This window comes from Rattus norvegicus, chromosome 6, assembly GCF_021556685.1.
Source record: "Rattus norvegicus strain SHRSP/BbbUtx chromosome 6, alternate assembly SHRSP_T2T, whole genome shotgun sequence".
Classification (NCBI taxonomy): Eukaryota; Metazoa; Chordata; class Mammalia; order Rodentia; family Muridae; genus Rattus; species Rattus norvegicus.
Window position 1 is genome coordinate 94679915 of NC_141539.1, and position 16045 is coordinate 94695959.

Genomic DNA, 16045 nt, shown 5'->3' on the forward strand with positions numbered 1-16045 from the left:
TACTTACCACGAAGTTATTTCTGGGAACCCTTTGGTCCCTGTTGTTTATTGTGTATTTTACTTTGGTAAATTTTATTAAAGTCATGTGCAGTTTAAAAAAAATGTACCGGGAAGGAAAGATTAAGAACAAAACAAGAGCCAGAAAGAAGAGGCAGGCAGATCTCTGAGTTTGAGGTTACCCTGGTCTACAGAGTGAGTTCCAGGACAACCAGGGCTACACAGAGAAAGCCTGTTTTGAGAAACAAACAGGTGAAGTGAAATCAAACAACATATTGAATATATTAATGGACTCATCTATTAAAAAGGGAAAGGTTCAGATTAGTTTATAAAATAAACAAATTCTAATTTTTCTAGGTGAACTGCCTAAAATAAATAAACAACAAAAAAGCAAAACCAAAGAAACAAGCAAAAGACCCCAATGACTTAAGTATTAAAGTACAAAATGCTAGGCTGGCTCACTGGGATAGGCAACACAGAAGGGGAGTTGGCACTACCATAACTCACTGTGATGGTTTGTATATGCTTGGGCCAAGGAGTGGCACTATTAGGAGGTGTGGTCTTGCTGGTGTAGGTGTGTCACTGCGGGTGTCACCCTAGCCCTAGCTGCCTGGAAGAGGGTCTTCCACTAGCAGCCTTCGGGTGAAGATGTAGAACTCTCAGCTCCTTCTGTACCATGCCCGTCTGGATGCTGTCATGCTCCTGCCTTGATGATAATGGACTGAACCTCTGAACCTGTAAGCCAGCCCCAATTAAATGTTGTCCTTATAAGGCTTGCTCATGACGTCTGTTCACAGCAGTAAAACCCTAACTAAAACACTCATCAAGGTTAAAGTCAGGGTAAGGAGAGCACTGGGAGGAGTAGAAGTCTGAGGGCACAATACTGGGAGGATAGAGTGCTGGGAACACTAAAAGTAGATATCTGATGACAGCACTGGGAGGACCAGGAGTGGATATCTGAGGACAGCACTGGGAGCACCAGAAGCACTAGGAGTACTGAGGACAGAGCGCATGAGGGAAACAACAAGCCACTTACCAATATGAGCATTAGTAAGCAACCACGGCATCATGCATTAATTCCTTTGCTCTGCCTCTTCCTGTAAAATACAAATTCAAGTCCTATGCCCTGCTGTTATCTTCCCCATTCCTACATTCTGAATGGCTCTCTCATGCACTAAGAGTCAACAAACAGCTGCTAAGAAATGATATGGTCGTGATTCATGAGCTAACTGACACGACAAAAGACACAATAAACAGACAATGTCAAAGACAAGGTGAAATAGGCAGAGCCCCCACAACACACAGGCCAATCAACACTTTGGCAGTCCTTAATGCTTAATATGCAATACTGGACGCACCATCCTACAATGTGGAAGCCTGGAGCCAAAGCCATTAGCACCTGTAACGTGTGTGCATGTCAAAAGCATCAAAACGGCATCAGCTCGGTGGGACTGCCAGAGACAAAACTGTGTAGGAGATTTGAGGCGCTCCTCTCTACAGCCAGGCACAGCCGTGGCAAACTGCTGCTGTTGCAACTGCTCGGGAAGGAGCAGGAACTGAGGCAGGAAGACTGCCTGAGCCTAAAAGTTTGAGGTCACCTTGGCTAATAACTGAGACCCCTGTCTCCAGAAGAAAAACAAAAAGATTTAATGTTATTGAAAAACGAGCGAATGAATGAATAAATAAATAAAATTTGAAAAAAAAGAGATTTTAATAGACAATGAAAAGGTATATTACTCAAAACCAGGATGTTACTGAACTTGGAATACAGAGCAAAAACCACTGTATCAGGATATAAACCCAACTAATACACCTCAAATTTGCCAATAAAAAAAAATTATAGTTACAGTTGGAAAAACTATTCAGCAATTTGAAACCAACAACAAGGCTGACAAGGCCCGCCTGAAGCTTGCTGCTGTTTAGAACAAAATCGTCCTGGTGGAGAACACCTTTACATGTGGAAGGGGAAACCGTAAGATAGTTCAGCTAATTTTAAAAACACAATTATCTGCCAGGCGGTGGTGGTGCAAACCTTTAATCCCAGCACTCGGAGGCAGAGACAGTCAGATCTCTGAGTTCAAGACCAGCCTGGTCCAGGACCGCCTGGACTATACAGAGAAACCCTGTCTCAAAAGACCAAAACAACAACAACAAAACAACCAAAAACATATAATAAAGAGGGAGAGAAGAGAACAGAGAAAGGAAGACTGTCTTTATGCAGACAAAGAAAATACCCGAAGCCTAATGCAAAAATAAGGACACTGAATTCACAAGGTTACTAAGTTACTAAGTTACAAGTTACTAAGCTCAAAGCGCAGGCAACATCTAAAAAAATTAGTTTTAATAATAACAATAATTAATAACTGACAGAGGGCAGGCAGAGCAGGCGACACAGATCAACCACCTAGAAAAATGGCCGACGCAGAGAAGCACTGCAGGATGCCTGAGGACACCCAGAGACCTGTCAGCTGCCGAGCATCTGAGAGGAGTCCCCGTGAGGATCCAGTATTAACAGTGTAGCAGTCGGCAGAGGCCTCCAGCCAGACCAATGACTCACTGCAATGAAGATTTGCAAGTAAAGATGTGTGGACAAAAGGGCGTGCTACATGACAGACTGCAGCTTCCACAGTGAGATTATTCAAAACAAAACAAAAAACCCCAAACATTCTTTGTGGGAGGAGGCTGCAAGAGCAGAGGGCAACATGGAAGAATGGGGGTACATGATGTGAAATTCGCAAAGAATCAGTAAAAAGTTTTGAAAAATGGTCAGATATTGAGGAGATAGACAGCTCACTGGGTAAAGTGTTTGCTGTACAAGTCTGAGGACCTGAGTTCAGATCCCCAGAGCCCTTACAAGGCTAAGTGTGGTTACATGTCTACACAATTCCAGTGCTACAGCAAGATGGAGGGTGGGAACAGAGACTCCCCAGAAGCTCCAGGGAGAGTGCTTTAGCCTCTGTGGAAGTGAACAGAGACCCAAGGTTGTCCTCTGACCTACTCAGACACACACACTCACACACATCATACATTCACACATATAAACAAAATGGTGAAGCACTAGTGTTACATCATCAGAGTTTACCAAAACCTGTTCTCTTTGTGAAGGAGAGTTAAATATTACTTACTTTTTCGGAATGACCTCTAATAGGAAACCAATGGTTTTTACAAAACAAGGAAGTAAGACTTTCAACCTTTCAAAGAGTCTTAATTTATTACCCAACATTTAACCACTAAGCTAAACAACATCATACACGATACAGTTCTCTTTTTCCTGGTGTGCATATGTGTGTGAGTATGCATGTATGCATGTCAGAGATTGACAGTGGGAATCCTTTTTGATGGCTTCTGACCTCATACATGGAGGCAGGGTCTCTCGTTTGAACAGAGCTTAGCGATTCGGCCAGTCGAGCTAGCCAGACTGCTCTGGGGTCTGTTCTGTCTCCCTAGTGTTGGCACCACAGGAAGGCCTCCACACCCACCCAGCATTTGAGGGTGCTGGGGGACCAAACACCAGTCCTTACACGTTCAAGGCAAGTAATTTACCTAGTGAGGCACCTCCTTAGCTTTGATCTTGTCTTTTTTTCTGAATCATTTTTCTATACTCTTTGTTTACCGGTAAATGAGAGCTGCAGATTTTTAAAATGTATAAGGTGAGTTATAATCAAAAGTAAGCCATGTACGAGTAAACCAGTCAGTACAGGCCCTATGCTCTTCCCGTGGGCAGCAAAGGGATAAATATCTGTGCTTCCTCTTGGAGCCCAGCCTGGCCTCCTGGACCCAGCATGAGACGTTGACTCAAACAGCTCCTCCAGGGAAGTTTGTTCACAGACCCATCTATTTAGTTGGTGACATTTTGGAGATCAGTCTCTACTTATCATATGGGATAGTAAAGTTATTCTGAAATATTACAATTTGTTATTGTGTCAAGAAAAGGCATTGTGTCATATGGGAAAACTTCATTATCAACTGTTCCAAAATATAGTATTTCCAAGTATCTCTGTCTATTGAAATAATACAAATAATGACCTAAAAATGTATCCAAAATATGGAAGCCACTCAGATGAAGAATCACTCGTGATAATAACCACACACTGTCACACATGCCTCACTTTATAAACCAGGAAATGAGCAGACCACCACCTCCCTGGTCTAACTACTGTTCCTGTCACCAGACACCTTCAAGAACTGGTTGGGTTTTATGTGGTCTTTGCTCTCAAAACAAGTATCTCAGTGTGTTTTAAAATAATCTTCTAAAATGTGAAGTGCTGTTCAAATAAGCATTGAGCTGAGATTGGATTTATGAAAACTAAAGCAATCAGGGAATAGCTTATGTACACAGTATCATTATCTTAATACTAACTGACTTGTCCTTTGCAAAGTCACAGACGCTTCCCTAAGTAAGTTTTAAATTCATATTTAGTAGTAAACTTTGTTCTTTCTCATTTCATACAGTAAGCTGTGCAGTCTGGTCATTCTCGCCCACCCCTCTCATTCCCCGGCCCTCCTAGCAGCCCTATAGTCTTTCTCTCATTTGCTAGCTTTGGTTTTATTTAGTGTCCCCCAGAATATAATTAGGACTGTGTGAGTTCTAATTGCATTATTTTTTTAAAAAATTATTTATTCATGAGTGTTTTGTGTGAATACATGGTGCATATCAGAAGAGGGCATTGGATCCCATTACAGATGGTTGTGAACCACCACGTGGTTGCTGGGATTGAACTCAGGACCTCTAGAAGAGCGGTCAGTGCTCTTAAGCACTGACCCATCTCTCCAGCCCCCAATTGCACCTTTTTACAGCTAAAGATGGAGTTAAAATGTTCACTATGATTGCAATAGAAAACTACTTTGTTGCTGTGAACCGATACAACTTAAGACTTTTGAACATGTACATTTCAAATTAAATTTCCTTTAGCAACAAAACTGTCACATAATTGTGATTATCTAGAAATTTAATGTGTGATATAATTTAATATGATCATATTAGAAATATTCTATTGATCTGGAACATACTTATTTTAGGAAGAAGAAAAAAGGGAAGAAACACAGAATATTCAGGTCTTATAACTATATCAAACACTGATAAAAATGTATAAAGTATTTTAATACAAGCCCACAGAAGGTGGGGTTTAACCCCTAGCAACAAACACACATAGACATTATATAAATACATACCAGGCTCCAATTTGATGATTTTTACTGCAGCTAATTCTCCTGTATGTACATTTCTGGCCTAAAAACGAAAATAGAAAAATTCAAGTTTGTTAGTTGTATAAATATTATTAGGTTCTAAGCTAATAAGTTGCCTATTAACGATGCTTTTAACAAAACATCAAACTCTTTACAGTAAAATGAATATACTCATTTACCTATTTAAGAATATAGAAAAGGCATAAAAATCTTTTTTAAAAATTACATTAGTCCCATCTCTTTTAGTATTACTTCCTACAATATTTTTTCTTTATATGTGGTTTATTTTCTCAGTAAAAGGAAAGAAAAAAGCATAGCCAGATTAGGGAAATACATCTGGCATTCTATTGTATAATACAGGACTACAGGTAATTATGTGCTGTACATTAACAAACAAATGACAAATGTTTCAAGTGACAGATAGGCTTACCCTGACCTACGCATATACACTGTATCCACCTGTCAGTCCTAACGTCTTAAATATATAAAATTATCACGTATCAGTTTAAATAATGAAGGAATGAGCTGGGCACCAGGGCACCAGCCTGTAGCCCTGACTACTGGGAGGCAGACGCGGATCACTTGAACTCAGGATCTGAGACCAGGCTGTCTGCATAGAGCAATGAGGATTTTAATAAATGAATAAACAAATACAATTTCCATTTGGCCAAAACCACAAAAACAAGCCCTTCATGTTCATTTTATACTATAATCACAACCACAAGCCACTAAATTAAAAAAAAAAAAGCTGAATGATTCATATTTAAATACCCAGAGAAAGCAACCTTTGCCGTGCGTCCCCCTCCTGATCTACACATGTATGTGACTGTGCATGTGTGTGCGTGGTGACGATGATCCTCTTACTGTCTTTACAACATTTGCAATGCTGCAATCTTCTACCTAGACAATACAGTTTATATAACTTAGTGCTGCTGCATATCTAGGATTTTAACATTCTGCAAATACTGCCGAAGGAATATCCACCATAGCTTTTTATCTACCCAGAGCTTTGATCATGTCCTTCATACAAATCCTGAGAAGAAAAACCACTATTTATAGTGGTCATGGTTAAACTATAATTAGTGCTACAATGAATATCCCTGCAAATATTTTAGCATGAATCAGCTTATCAATAAAGTAACCTAGACATAGAATTCTTGGCTTAAATGGTATGTGGACTTAAAATATCTGTGCTTCCGCATTATTCTAAAAACTGTTTTTGACACTCTGGAAATCAGTCTGGAGGTTCCTTAGAAAATTGGACATGGTGCTACCTGAGGACCCAGCTATACCTCTCCTGGGCATATACCCAAAAGATGCTCCCACATATAACAAGGACACATGTTCCACTATGTTCATAGCAGCCTTGTTTATAACAGCCAGAAGCTGGAAAGAACCCAGATGCCCTTCAACAGAGGAATGGATACAGAAAATGTGGTACATCTACACAATGGAATATTACTCAGCTATCAAAAACAATGACTTCATGAAATTCACAGGCAAATGGATGGAACTAGAAAATATCATGCTGAGTGAGGTAACCCAATCACAAAAGAACACACATGGTATGCACTCATTGGTAACTGAGTGAATAGTAGGCAAAAAGCTTGGAATGTCCAAGATATATAATTCACAGACTCATGAAGCTCAAGGAGAAGGAAGACCAAAGTGTGGATACCTCAGTCCTACTTAGAAAATAATCATGGGAGGTTGAGGGAAGGAGGGACTTGGGAAGAAAAAAGGAGGGGGAGAGGAAAAAGGGGGGGCGGGATCAGGTTTGAGAGGACACGGGGGAGATGTACAGAGTCAGGAAATTGGACAAAGGTGTGTAGCAATGGGGCATGGGGAACTAGGGGTAGCCAACAGAAAGTCCCAGACACCAGGAAAGCAAGAGGCTCCCAAGACCCAATGGGGATGACATTAGCTGATATTCCCAACAAAGAAGAAAGAGAACCTGTAGAGACCATATCCAATGTTTGGTACGGCCCACAGTTGAGGGATGGGGCTACCTACCTTTCTCAAAAATTTTAACCCAGAATGTCTTCTGTCTAAAGGAAAATACAGGACAAAGAGTAGAGCAGAGACTGAAGGAAAGGTCATTTAGAGACTGCCCCACCTGGGGATCCATCACATCTTCAGACACCAAACCCAGACAGTATTGCTGATACTTCAAAGTGTTTGCTGACAGGAGCCTGATATAGCTGTCTCCTGAGAGGCTATGCCAGAGCCTTACTGATACGGATGTGGATGTACACAGCTAACCATTGGACTAAGCCTGGGGACCCCAATGGAGGAGTTAGGAGAAGGAATGAAGGAACTGAAGTAGTTTGTAACACCATAGGAAGAACAACAATATCAACCAACCAGACCTCCCCAGAGTTCCCAGGGACTAAACTACTGACCAAAGAGAGCACATGGAAGGACCCATGGCTTCAGCTGCACATATAGCAGAGGATGGCCTTATCTGGCATCAATGGGAGGGGTGGCCCTTGGTCCTGTGAAGCTTCAATGCCCCAGTATAGAGGAATGCTAGAGCGGGGAGGTGGAGGGAGTGGGCAGGTGGGTGGGTGGGCGAGCACCCTCAAAGAAGCAGGGATGAGAGGGGGTAGGATAAGGGGTTTGTGGAGGGGAAACTGGGCAGGGGCTAACATTTGAAATGTAAATAAAAAAAATAACCAATAAAAAAATTAAAAAATTTTATGTGTTTGACATATAAAAGTACACTTTGTTCTTAAATGTGGGATGGTATATAACATACATGCTGATCTGAAAAACCTGAACTTGTCCTCTCATCACCTCAGTGGTGTGTGCCTGCTACCGAGATCTAGTGTAGATACAAATCCATATTGCTTTAAAAATATTTCTTACCTGCTATACACACTCCGAGGTGGCCATTCTACAACATTCCATACAGTAAACAGTCCATTTGTAGTTCCTGCTAACATCACAGGTGCTGTACATCCTTACTGATTCTGTACATCTTTTCACTATTTAAATTATGTCTCCTAAATGGTTTCTAACATAATAGAATTTCATGTCAAAGTTCATGAACTTAAAGCTGCTGTTCACACAAACTGTTAAAACAGCATAAAAACATTATATTCTGATGATTAACATCAGATCTCATTTTCACTGTGACCAGTTGTATTCCACATGTGAAAATTAAATTCAATTACTGGTAATCTCTTTACCTTTATTATTAGATTTAAATGTCAACTTTTGGCATAAGAATAGGTACTACTCAATCAAAGAGGCAAGAATGCTGGTAATTTGCTGGATTGAGTAAATCACACCAGAGAACTAAGACAAAGAAAAGGAACACAGAGAACAAAGATGCAGGAAAGACTGTTACAAAAAAAGACCCCGTGCCTAAGAGAGCACAGTGGAAAGCAGGAAAGACAGACAAGCAGACGACAAGACAACTATCACTGTCCACGACGGAAGTTCCAGTGACGCATGATGAGCTCACACAGTCCTCCTGAGTGGACTAAGAAAATTCTTTCATTCCCCATTCGTAGTTACTACTCCTCAAACCTTGAACACACTTAGGAAAAACGGGGAGCAGAGAAGTTTCACAACCTTCCTAACACTCTCTTTTTACCCTTGAATAGAACTACCCATTAACTTCAGGTCTTGTAGTTCTTGCTACAATTCAGCATTTTAATCTGTGCTAGTTGTAGGAAGACTGGTTTGTGTATACTGAGCTGTCCACATACCAGTGAGATGACACAGAAAACACATGCTGATCAGCAGTTAATTGAACTCCTGTGATTCTTACCCAGTGGATTATAATGTGTGTTTTAGAACAAAGAGTCCACAATGACAATTGCTACACCTGGATTGCTTTATGGTTTTTTGAATCCTTCACATGTTATTTAATTAATTTAATTATAAAAAAATTCAGCTCAGAAAGTCAAATGACTGTGTGCTGATCACACCAGGTGATGAGGTTCCTCTCAGAACAGGGTCCCTCTTTCCTTTTCAACTGTATCAGGTACTTGATAAAGTACTTAATTGTACAATATTTAACACTGACGACTTTAATTGAAAAAAAATCCACTGACATAATCTTTCACACTGAATTGGCGGTTTCTATGAGATTTTATTTATTCATTTCCTGATGCAGGTACAGTGTGGATAAATGCATGCTAGACAGGCCACATTTCCAGGTATTTGTGGCAATTTTTAATGTCACAGAATTTGATGTATTATACATTAAAGTTTTTCCACAGAAGAGTCTTTTAAAAATACTGGAAAACACACACACACACACACACACACACACACACACACACACACACACACACACACACACGGCTAGAAACCTTCTAACATGTGTGAAATTCACCTTGAAGGATGGATAAAATCCAGACTAAATTCTTATCTCATCAGCCTATAGCAAAGAGAGGACTGAGTGCTTGTGTGCTTGCAAGCCGGCTCCTCTCCTGACTTCCCTCTTCGTCTAGATCTTTTAAACCCTTCACTAGAATTCTACAGAAAACAGGAAAACAACTATGGACAGAATGGAAGTTCCTTGCTGGGAAGAAGGGCGGAAGGATAAAGGCAGCAGAGAACATGGAGAGCCACAAGTAAGAGCCACAGAAGGCAGTCAAGCCGTAAGTAAGTCAAGGCTGTAAGTTTCAGGTCAGAAACACAGGAGACACTGCCTGACACAATTCCGGTCACAAGCTAGTTACCCTGAGACTGGTATCTCAGTCCTGTAGTTCTGAAGACTGACATCTGGAAGGTGCTCTATCAATCCTGTGAATGCGGAGAATACGGTACTCTAACTGCCTGTGTGTTGCTAGGACATGTTATAAGACTGAAAATAGACTGAACCACTTTAGTTTTGCTTTTGTTGATTCATTATTATTTTTGGCAAAAAGGCTATAAAACTATATCATAGAGTAGATTTTGTTATAAAAAAAATTAAAATGTCAGCAAAACTCCTTTCTCATTTTCCTAAGGTAACTACTGCTGACAGTTTAGAGTGCATGCTTCCAGGCTTTGGATTAGGTTGGGTCTTTTTTAAAGATTTATTTTTATTTTCTGTGCATGGGTGTTTGCCTCATGTATGGCTTCTACCATCCACAGGCCTGGTGCTCGCAGATGTAAGAAGAGGGATTCAGATCCTCTGGAACTAGATTGACATGTAGCTGTGAGCTGCCATGTGGGTTCTGGGAATCAAATCCAAGTCCTCTTGAAGAACAGCCAGTGCTCTTAAGTGCTGAGCCAGCTCTCCAGCCCGGATTAGACTGATTTTAAGAGTGCACATGCAGAGACACGGACACTGAAGACTTTTGTCTGTTTCTTACAAAGCTAAGCGGTCTGAGCATCCACAATCTCTGCTCCTAGACGGTCTGAGCATCCACAATCTCTGCTCCTAGACGGTCTGAGCATCCACAATCTCTGCTCCTAGACGGTCTGAGCATCCACAATCTCTGCTCCTAGACGGTCTGAGCATCCACAATCTCTGCTCCTAGACATGTACTCAACAGAATGGAAAACTTACTTCTATGTACAAATGTTTACAACAGTCAATCCATAATACAATAAGACAGGTGACATTCATGATGTCTCTCAATAGACAAATGGGTCACTATAGTTCATCTACTGGTAATAAAGACTAGAGCCAATTAGCCATGAGCACAGATGGAAGGGCCTTAAACACAGTGTAAACTGAAGCCGTCAATCTGAAGACACTATCTGTATAAATACAATAAGGTATAGATATAATCCCACCTACATCGTAAGAAGCAGCAAAGCTTCGGAAATGGGAAAAACAACTACAACCATAACCACAACCTTCATACCAAACCCAACCAACCACAACAAAGGCCAAAGGAAAGGATGTTATCAGTGGTTAACAAGAGAAGAAATGGACGCCATGCAGGGGATTCTGGGGCAGCCAGAGTTCTTTATGAGGCTGCAGTGTTGGAAGTACATCATCATGTGCTGGTCAAAAGCATGTGAAATGCTTCGCTAGGAGCAAACCTTTACTTAAAAGAAGGGATACAAACATACCACACAAATGCAAGACAATGAAACAAGGTGAACTTGTATACAGGTTAGGATAGATAAATACATTCTATGTATTGTCGGACCGTTTCTGTAACTATAAAAATGCACAAAGATTAACTCATCTAATAAGACACTTTCAAGAATTATTTTTTAAAGAATATACCTGTTCAGATATATCAATTTTTACTGTATAAACTAATGACATGGCTGCTCCTTGGTATGATTAATGTGAGGTTTTTATAATAATGAGAAAGACAGAGAGACAGAGACAGACAGACACACAGAGAGAGACAGAGAGAAAACAGTCACGTGGAGAGAGAGAAAACAGTCACAGAGAGAGAGAAAGAGGGGGGGGGGAACAGTCAGAGGCACGGGAGGGAGGGAGGGAGAGACGGGGGCGGGGGGGGGGGGAGAGACAGACAGACAACAGTCAGAGGCACGTGGAAGAGTCCAGAGCAGGGACAAAGCGTAGACTGGCCATGGCCAGGGCCGTCTACAGGAGAGGGCAGATCAGCAGGGATAAAGAGGATAATGAGAGAAGCAGAGCAGAGTAAGGGGGCGGGGTGGGTGGAGAATGAGAAGGATGGGCTGTGGAGGGGGAAGCACGTGAGCTGGAGGGAGCTTAGGGAAGGGAGGAGGTGAGCAGGGTTAGGATGCCAGCCCTGACCCTGAAGTGTGTTAACAGGTGCTCTCGCTGCGGACCGAGCCTGAAGGGCAGCATGGACTTTGATATGCTGATAGGCACTATGGGTAGCCACCCATAGACCCTTCCGCCAGAGAAAAGGGAGATGAATCTTTTGGTAGAGAACTAGTTCTGCACCTTCCGGAGGAATGCTGGCTTCTATCCAATCCCAGGAAACGCTCCTGTACCCAGGCTGTGCTCACTTCAGGATATTTGGGCTGCCTTTGAGGGCTTGAGGGGATGGCGTTTCACTTGGATCTGACAGTTCCTACCAATATAAACATACTGTTTCAACTTAATAACTAAAATGAAAAACGTTACGCCCAAGGACTCCTTTCTTTCTCCCCCAGTGTGGCTCAGAAAGAAACAGCTTTGGAAAATGTGAAAACCAACAGGGAAACTCGAGAGATGATATTTTAAAATTCTATTGCACTGTGTAGAAGCCCGAGTTTATGTAGTTACAGAAGTAAAAGCAAAGAGCCACAAATCTAACTCCCACTGACAGAGATATTCAAATGTCAGCTTGGACCGGGAGACATATTTCTGTTGTCTCTGAAGGAAAGAACTGAGGGGCAAATGTTTGTACTCTGTAATTTTCCAGCTGAATTTTTAAAACAGAAAGCAGTACCAGGCTCTTTTATAATGAAAGGCAAAGAGGCTGGGGGGGGGGGGGGACTGCACATGCTCACACACAGAGAGACTTTTCAGATTCCATTCAAATCAAGTGATCTTCCAGAAACTTAACTATGCAATTTCATAATATAATCAAAGCAGTGCTGGATTTTGGAATATGAATTTTAAAGTCCACCACTCCCCTCTAACAAGTTATCTCCCAGTATACTGCTTTTTAAACTAACACACAGAATTTGAAGATTTTGTACTGTTTGCAAAATGAAATAAATTCCTACAGCACTCTTAACATATTAATTCCTATTTTAGTAAGTTGTTTGGTATAACAAGCAGACGAGCATGGTAAGCACCCAGAAGTCCAATACAATGTAATTATACAATGTAATTAGTGTAGTTAGACATCTTAGTTAATTCTTACAGGATGGCTACTCAGATTATTAGATGGGAAAGATAGATTCTTAATAAATGGGCTTTGCTCGTCTTTACATTAGGTACCGCATCTCACTGCCCAGTAACTTTCTCCTTGCATACTTTTAGCATTACAAAACTTCATGTAGCCAGCTGAAGGCTTTGACTTCACTTCTTCCATTTTTTTTTTTTTAAAATAACTGGAAAACAGGAGTCTCAAAATTCAATAAGATTCTTGATGTCCAGAAAGTATTCGGTAGGGTCAGGTTTAAAGGCCTCAGATATGAGGACTGGAATTACACTATAAAAATTAGCAACATAGCATCTAGGAGTTATAAAAAAAGGAGTAGTAGCAGGTTTATTCACAAAAGAAGTAACTAATTGCACCTCAGGCTTTAACGTTCTATGAGCAATCATTTAAGAACGCTATTTTTTTAATAAGTTCATTCATACCACAATACTACAGAGTACTTGCTATGTGCCTGGCACTGGCACTGGCACTGGCACTGGCACCAGTGATGTAACCTGTGCTGTCTTCAGGGAGTTTTTACTGATGTGTGTGTGGGGGGAGGGGGGCATCACGAAAGTAGAGTGCAAAGACACCACAGTGTATGGAATCCTGAACACTACAAAGCACAAGAGTGTTCTCAGCCCAGGCCCAGAGGATCGGAGAAGGGGTTTCCAAGGGGGAAATACATCCAAACTAGACAACAGAAAAGGTTTTCTGGGCGGTGAGAAGGTGCCATTACTGGGGTACGGATGCTGACACTCAAGGACAAGAGACAAGATGGTCAGCACCAAGAAGTCAGTGTCTGCCACTAACAAATCATAAGCCCACTAGGGGTAAGGACTGTCTGAAGCTCAGGACAGACTGCACCACTCTGTTTACCTGTGGCCATTACCCACTAACTTCTAGGCTTTTCCTCCTACAGCTTAATAAATAACCCAGGCAATTCTCTCTACACCCCCACCTGCCACCACTCCTGCTGATTTCAACGTTTAGCTCCACCCTCTCCGACCTCTCTCACTGGCTAACAGAATTTCAGATCCTCCTTGCCTGTTCGTATTGTGGGGTGTGTCCCAGGCTCAGTATACAGTGCTGCGGACTGAACCCAGGGTTTTGTGTGTACTAGGCTCTATTCTAAGCCAAAATTTCACAATCTTTTTTGTTTTATTTATTTATTTTGAGATGAGATCTCACTCTGGCTCCAGCAGCCTTGGAACTCGGTGTAGCCTCAGCTGGCCCTGGACTTGCAGTGATTCCCGTGCCTCTGCTCCTGAGTCTGAGGATGTCATGCACTGGCACATCCAGCCTCTCACACATACTTTGGCTTTCCCTCCCTCCCTCCTCAAATCTGACAATTCCAGAGATTCTTTCTGACGTGTGTGGACTTCTCCACAGTTGAACCAATCTGGACAGGAGGATCCTCTCTGGGGAGAAGTCTGAACTTGCAGTGCTTCTCCCATTATTAAGCAGAGAAACTCGGATCCTCTAGCCAAAATCTGAGCATTTTTTTTCCCCAAAAAGTTTTTTTTTAAAGATTTATTCATTTATTATATATAAGTACACTGTAGCTGTCTTCAGACACACCAGAAGAGGGGATCAGATCTCTTTACAGATGGTTGTGAGCCACCATGTGGTTGCTGGGATTTGAACTCAGGACCTCTGGAAGAGCAGTCGGGTGCTCTTAACCACTGAGCCACCTCTCCAGCCCCCCAAAAAGTTTTTAATTGAAAACATATTTTTCATATAATATACTGATTATGGCTGCCCCCCAACTCTCAGATTCTTCCCACTCCTCAAATGGACATCCTTTCTTGCCTCCTCTCATTAGAAGACAAGTGTCTAAAAGAAAGAAAGAAAAAGAGTAGGATTAAAAAGGACAAACCTGAATAGAAAAAACCAAAGGAACAGAAAATCAAAGAGCCAAAGAAAAAGCCCAAGAAACACATACAGATGCAGAGACACACATTGGCACACAGAGAAGTCTCCTAAAACACAAAGTCAGGAGCCACAGTACCAAAGAAAAGACTGGTTAGTGGGGGCTGGGGGAGTGTGACGACAAAGCACTATGAGACAAAAAACACCTCCGAGAATCCCACCAGGTTTGCTGTGTCACTGTTGGTGCGTTCCCAGAGAGACTGTGAGACTGTGCTGGAGAGAAAGCAAACGGTCCTCAACTAGAGACAGTTCTTATGGATGGGATGTCCACTTAGCACTGGGACCCCACCCAGCGCAGATCCGGAGGTCATGATTTTTACCTCCAGTCAACTAAAGCCTTCTACTCAGTCTGCAAGGACACCTATGTGTCTCCAAAAAGACTTCTAATCCTTTCCAGTACAGACTAAGTTTGCTAAAAGGCAACTTGCTTCAGAGGATCATCCAATAACTTCAGAAGAATGTATTCAGTTAGTGTGCACAGGGGCGTAGGTACAGTCCAGTGACGGTCTATGAGGTTGACACTCTCCTTCTAACATGTGGGTACTGCCGACTGAACTCGGTCAAGCTGGCTGCAGCATTTTTACCCAGTGAGGATCTTGCTGGCCAAAAGGGTTTAACTTTTAAAATAGGAACGATAATGGACTTTTAAGACACTGCTGATGGGTCAAAGCTTTTTAGGAAACTACTGGTCAAAATTCACTAAAACTTTAATAAAGCAAGTTAAGCTCTTGCTTTCCTGCCCTTGCTCTGTCCTCTCATCCCTTCCTCTCTCTCTCTCTCTCTACATACTCAGTGATCATGGCCGGCCTCTACTTCTCTACTCACTCCCCCCCCCCTGCCTTTTTCTACCTCTTACCTCTACTACTCTCTTGAATCCCCTCCCCATGCCCTGAATGAATAAACTCTATTCCATACTAAAAACCAACCAACCAAACAAACAAACCAACTTAAAAATCTGGTTCTAAAAATGTACTTGAATAATTGAGGGTCCACAAGAAGGATCTGTGGATACTGACCAGAACTTTGTTTGTAACAAGGAACTATATAACGGATTAAAAACCAGCAGGGAGGCCAGAGAGATGGCCCAGGGTTTAAATGCAATTTCTAATCTAGCAGAGAACTTGGCTTTAGTTCCAGGACCTGCATGACAGCTCACATCTGTTTGTAACTCCGGGTCT

At 41.8% G+C, this 16045-nt stretch overlaps 1 protein-coding gene across 2 annotated transcripts in view; it reads right to left on the reverse strand.

Moving 5' to 3' along the window:
* Map4k5 (mitogen-activated protein kinase kinase kinase kinase 5) overlaps positions 1 to 16045 on the reverse strand; it is a 93351-nt gene that overhangs the window by 66574 nt on the left and 10732 nt on the right. For both annotated transcript variants that reach the window (NM_001192016.2, XM_087554387.1), the window contains exon 2: positions 5170 to 5227. In NM_001192016.2, the coding sequence (NP_001178945.1) occupies positions 5170 to 5227 (58 nt within the window). The remainder of the gene's footprint in view (positions 1 to 5169; positions 5228 to 16045) is intronic.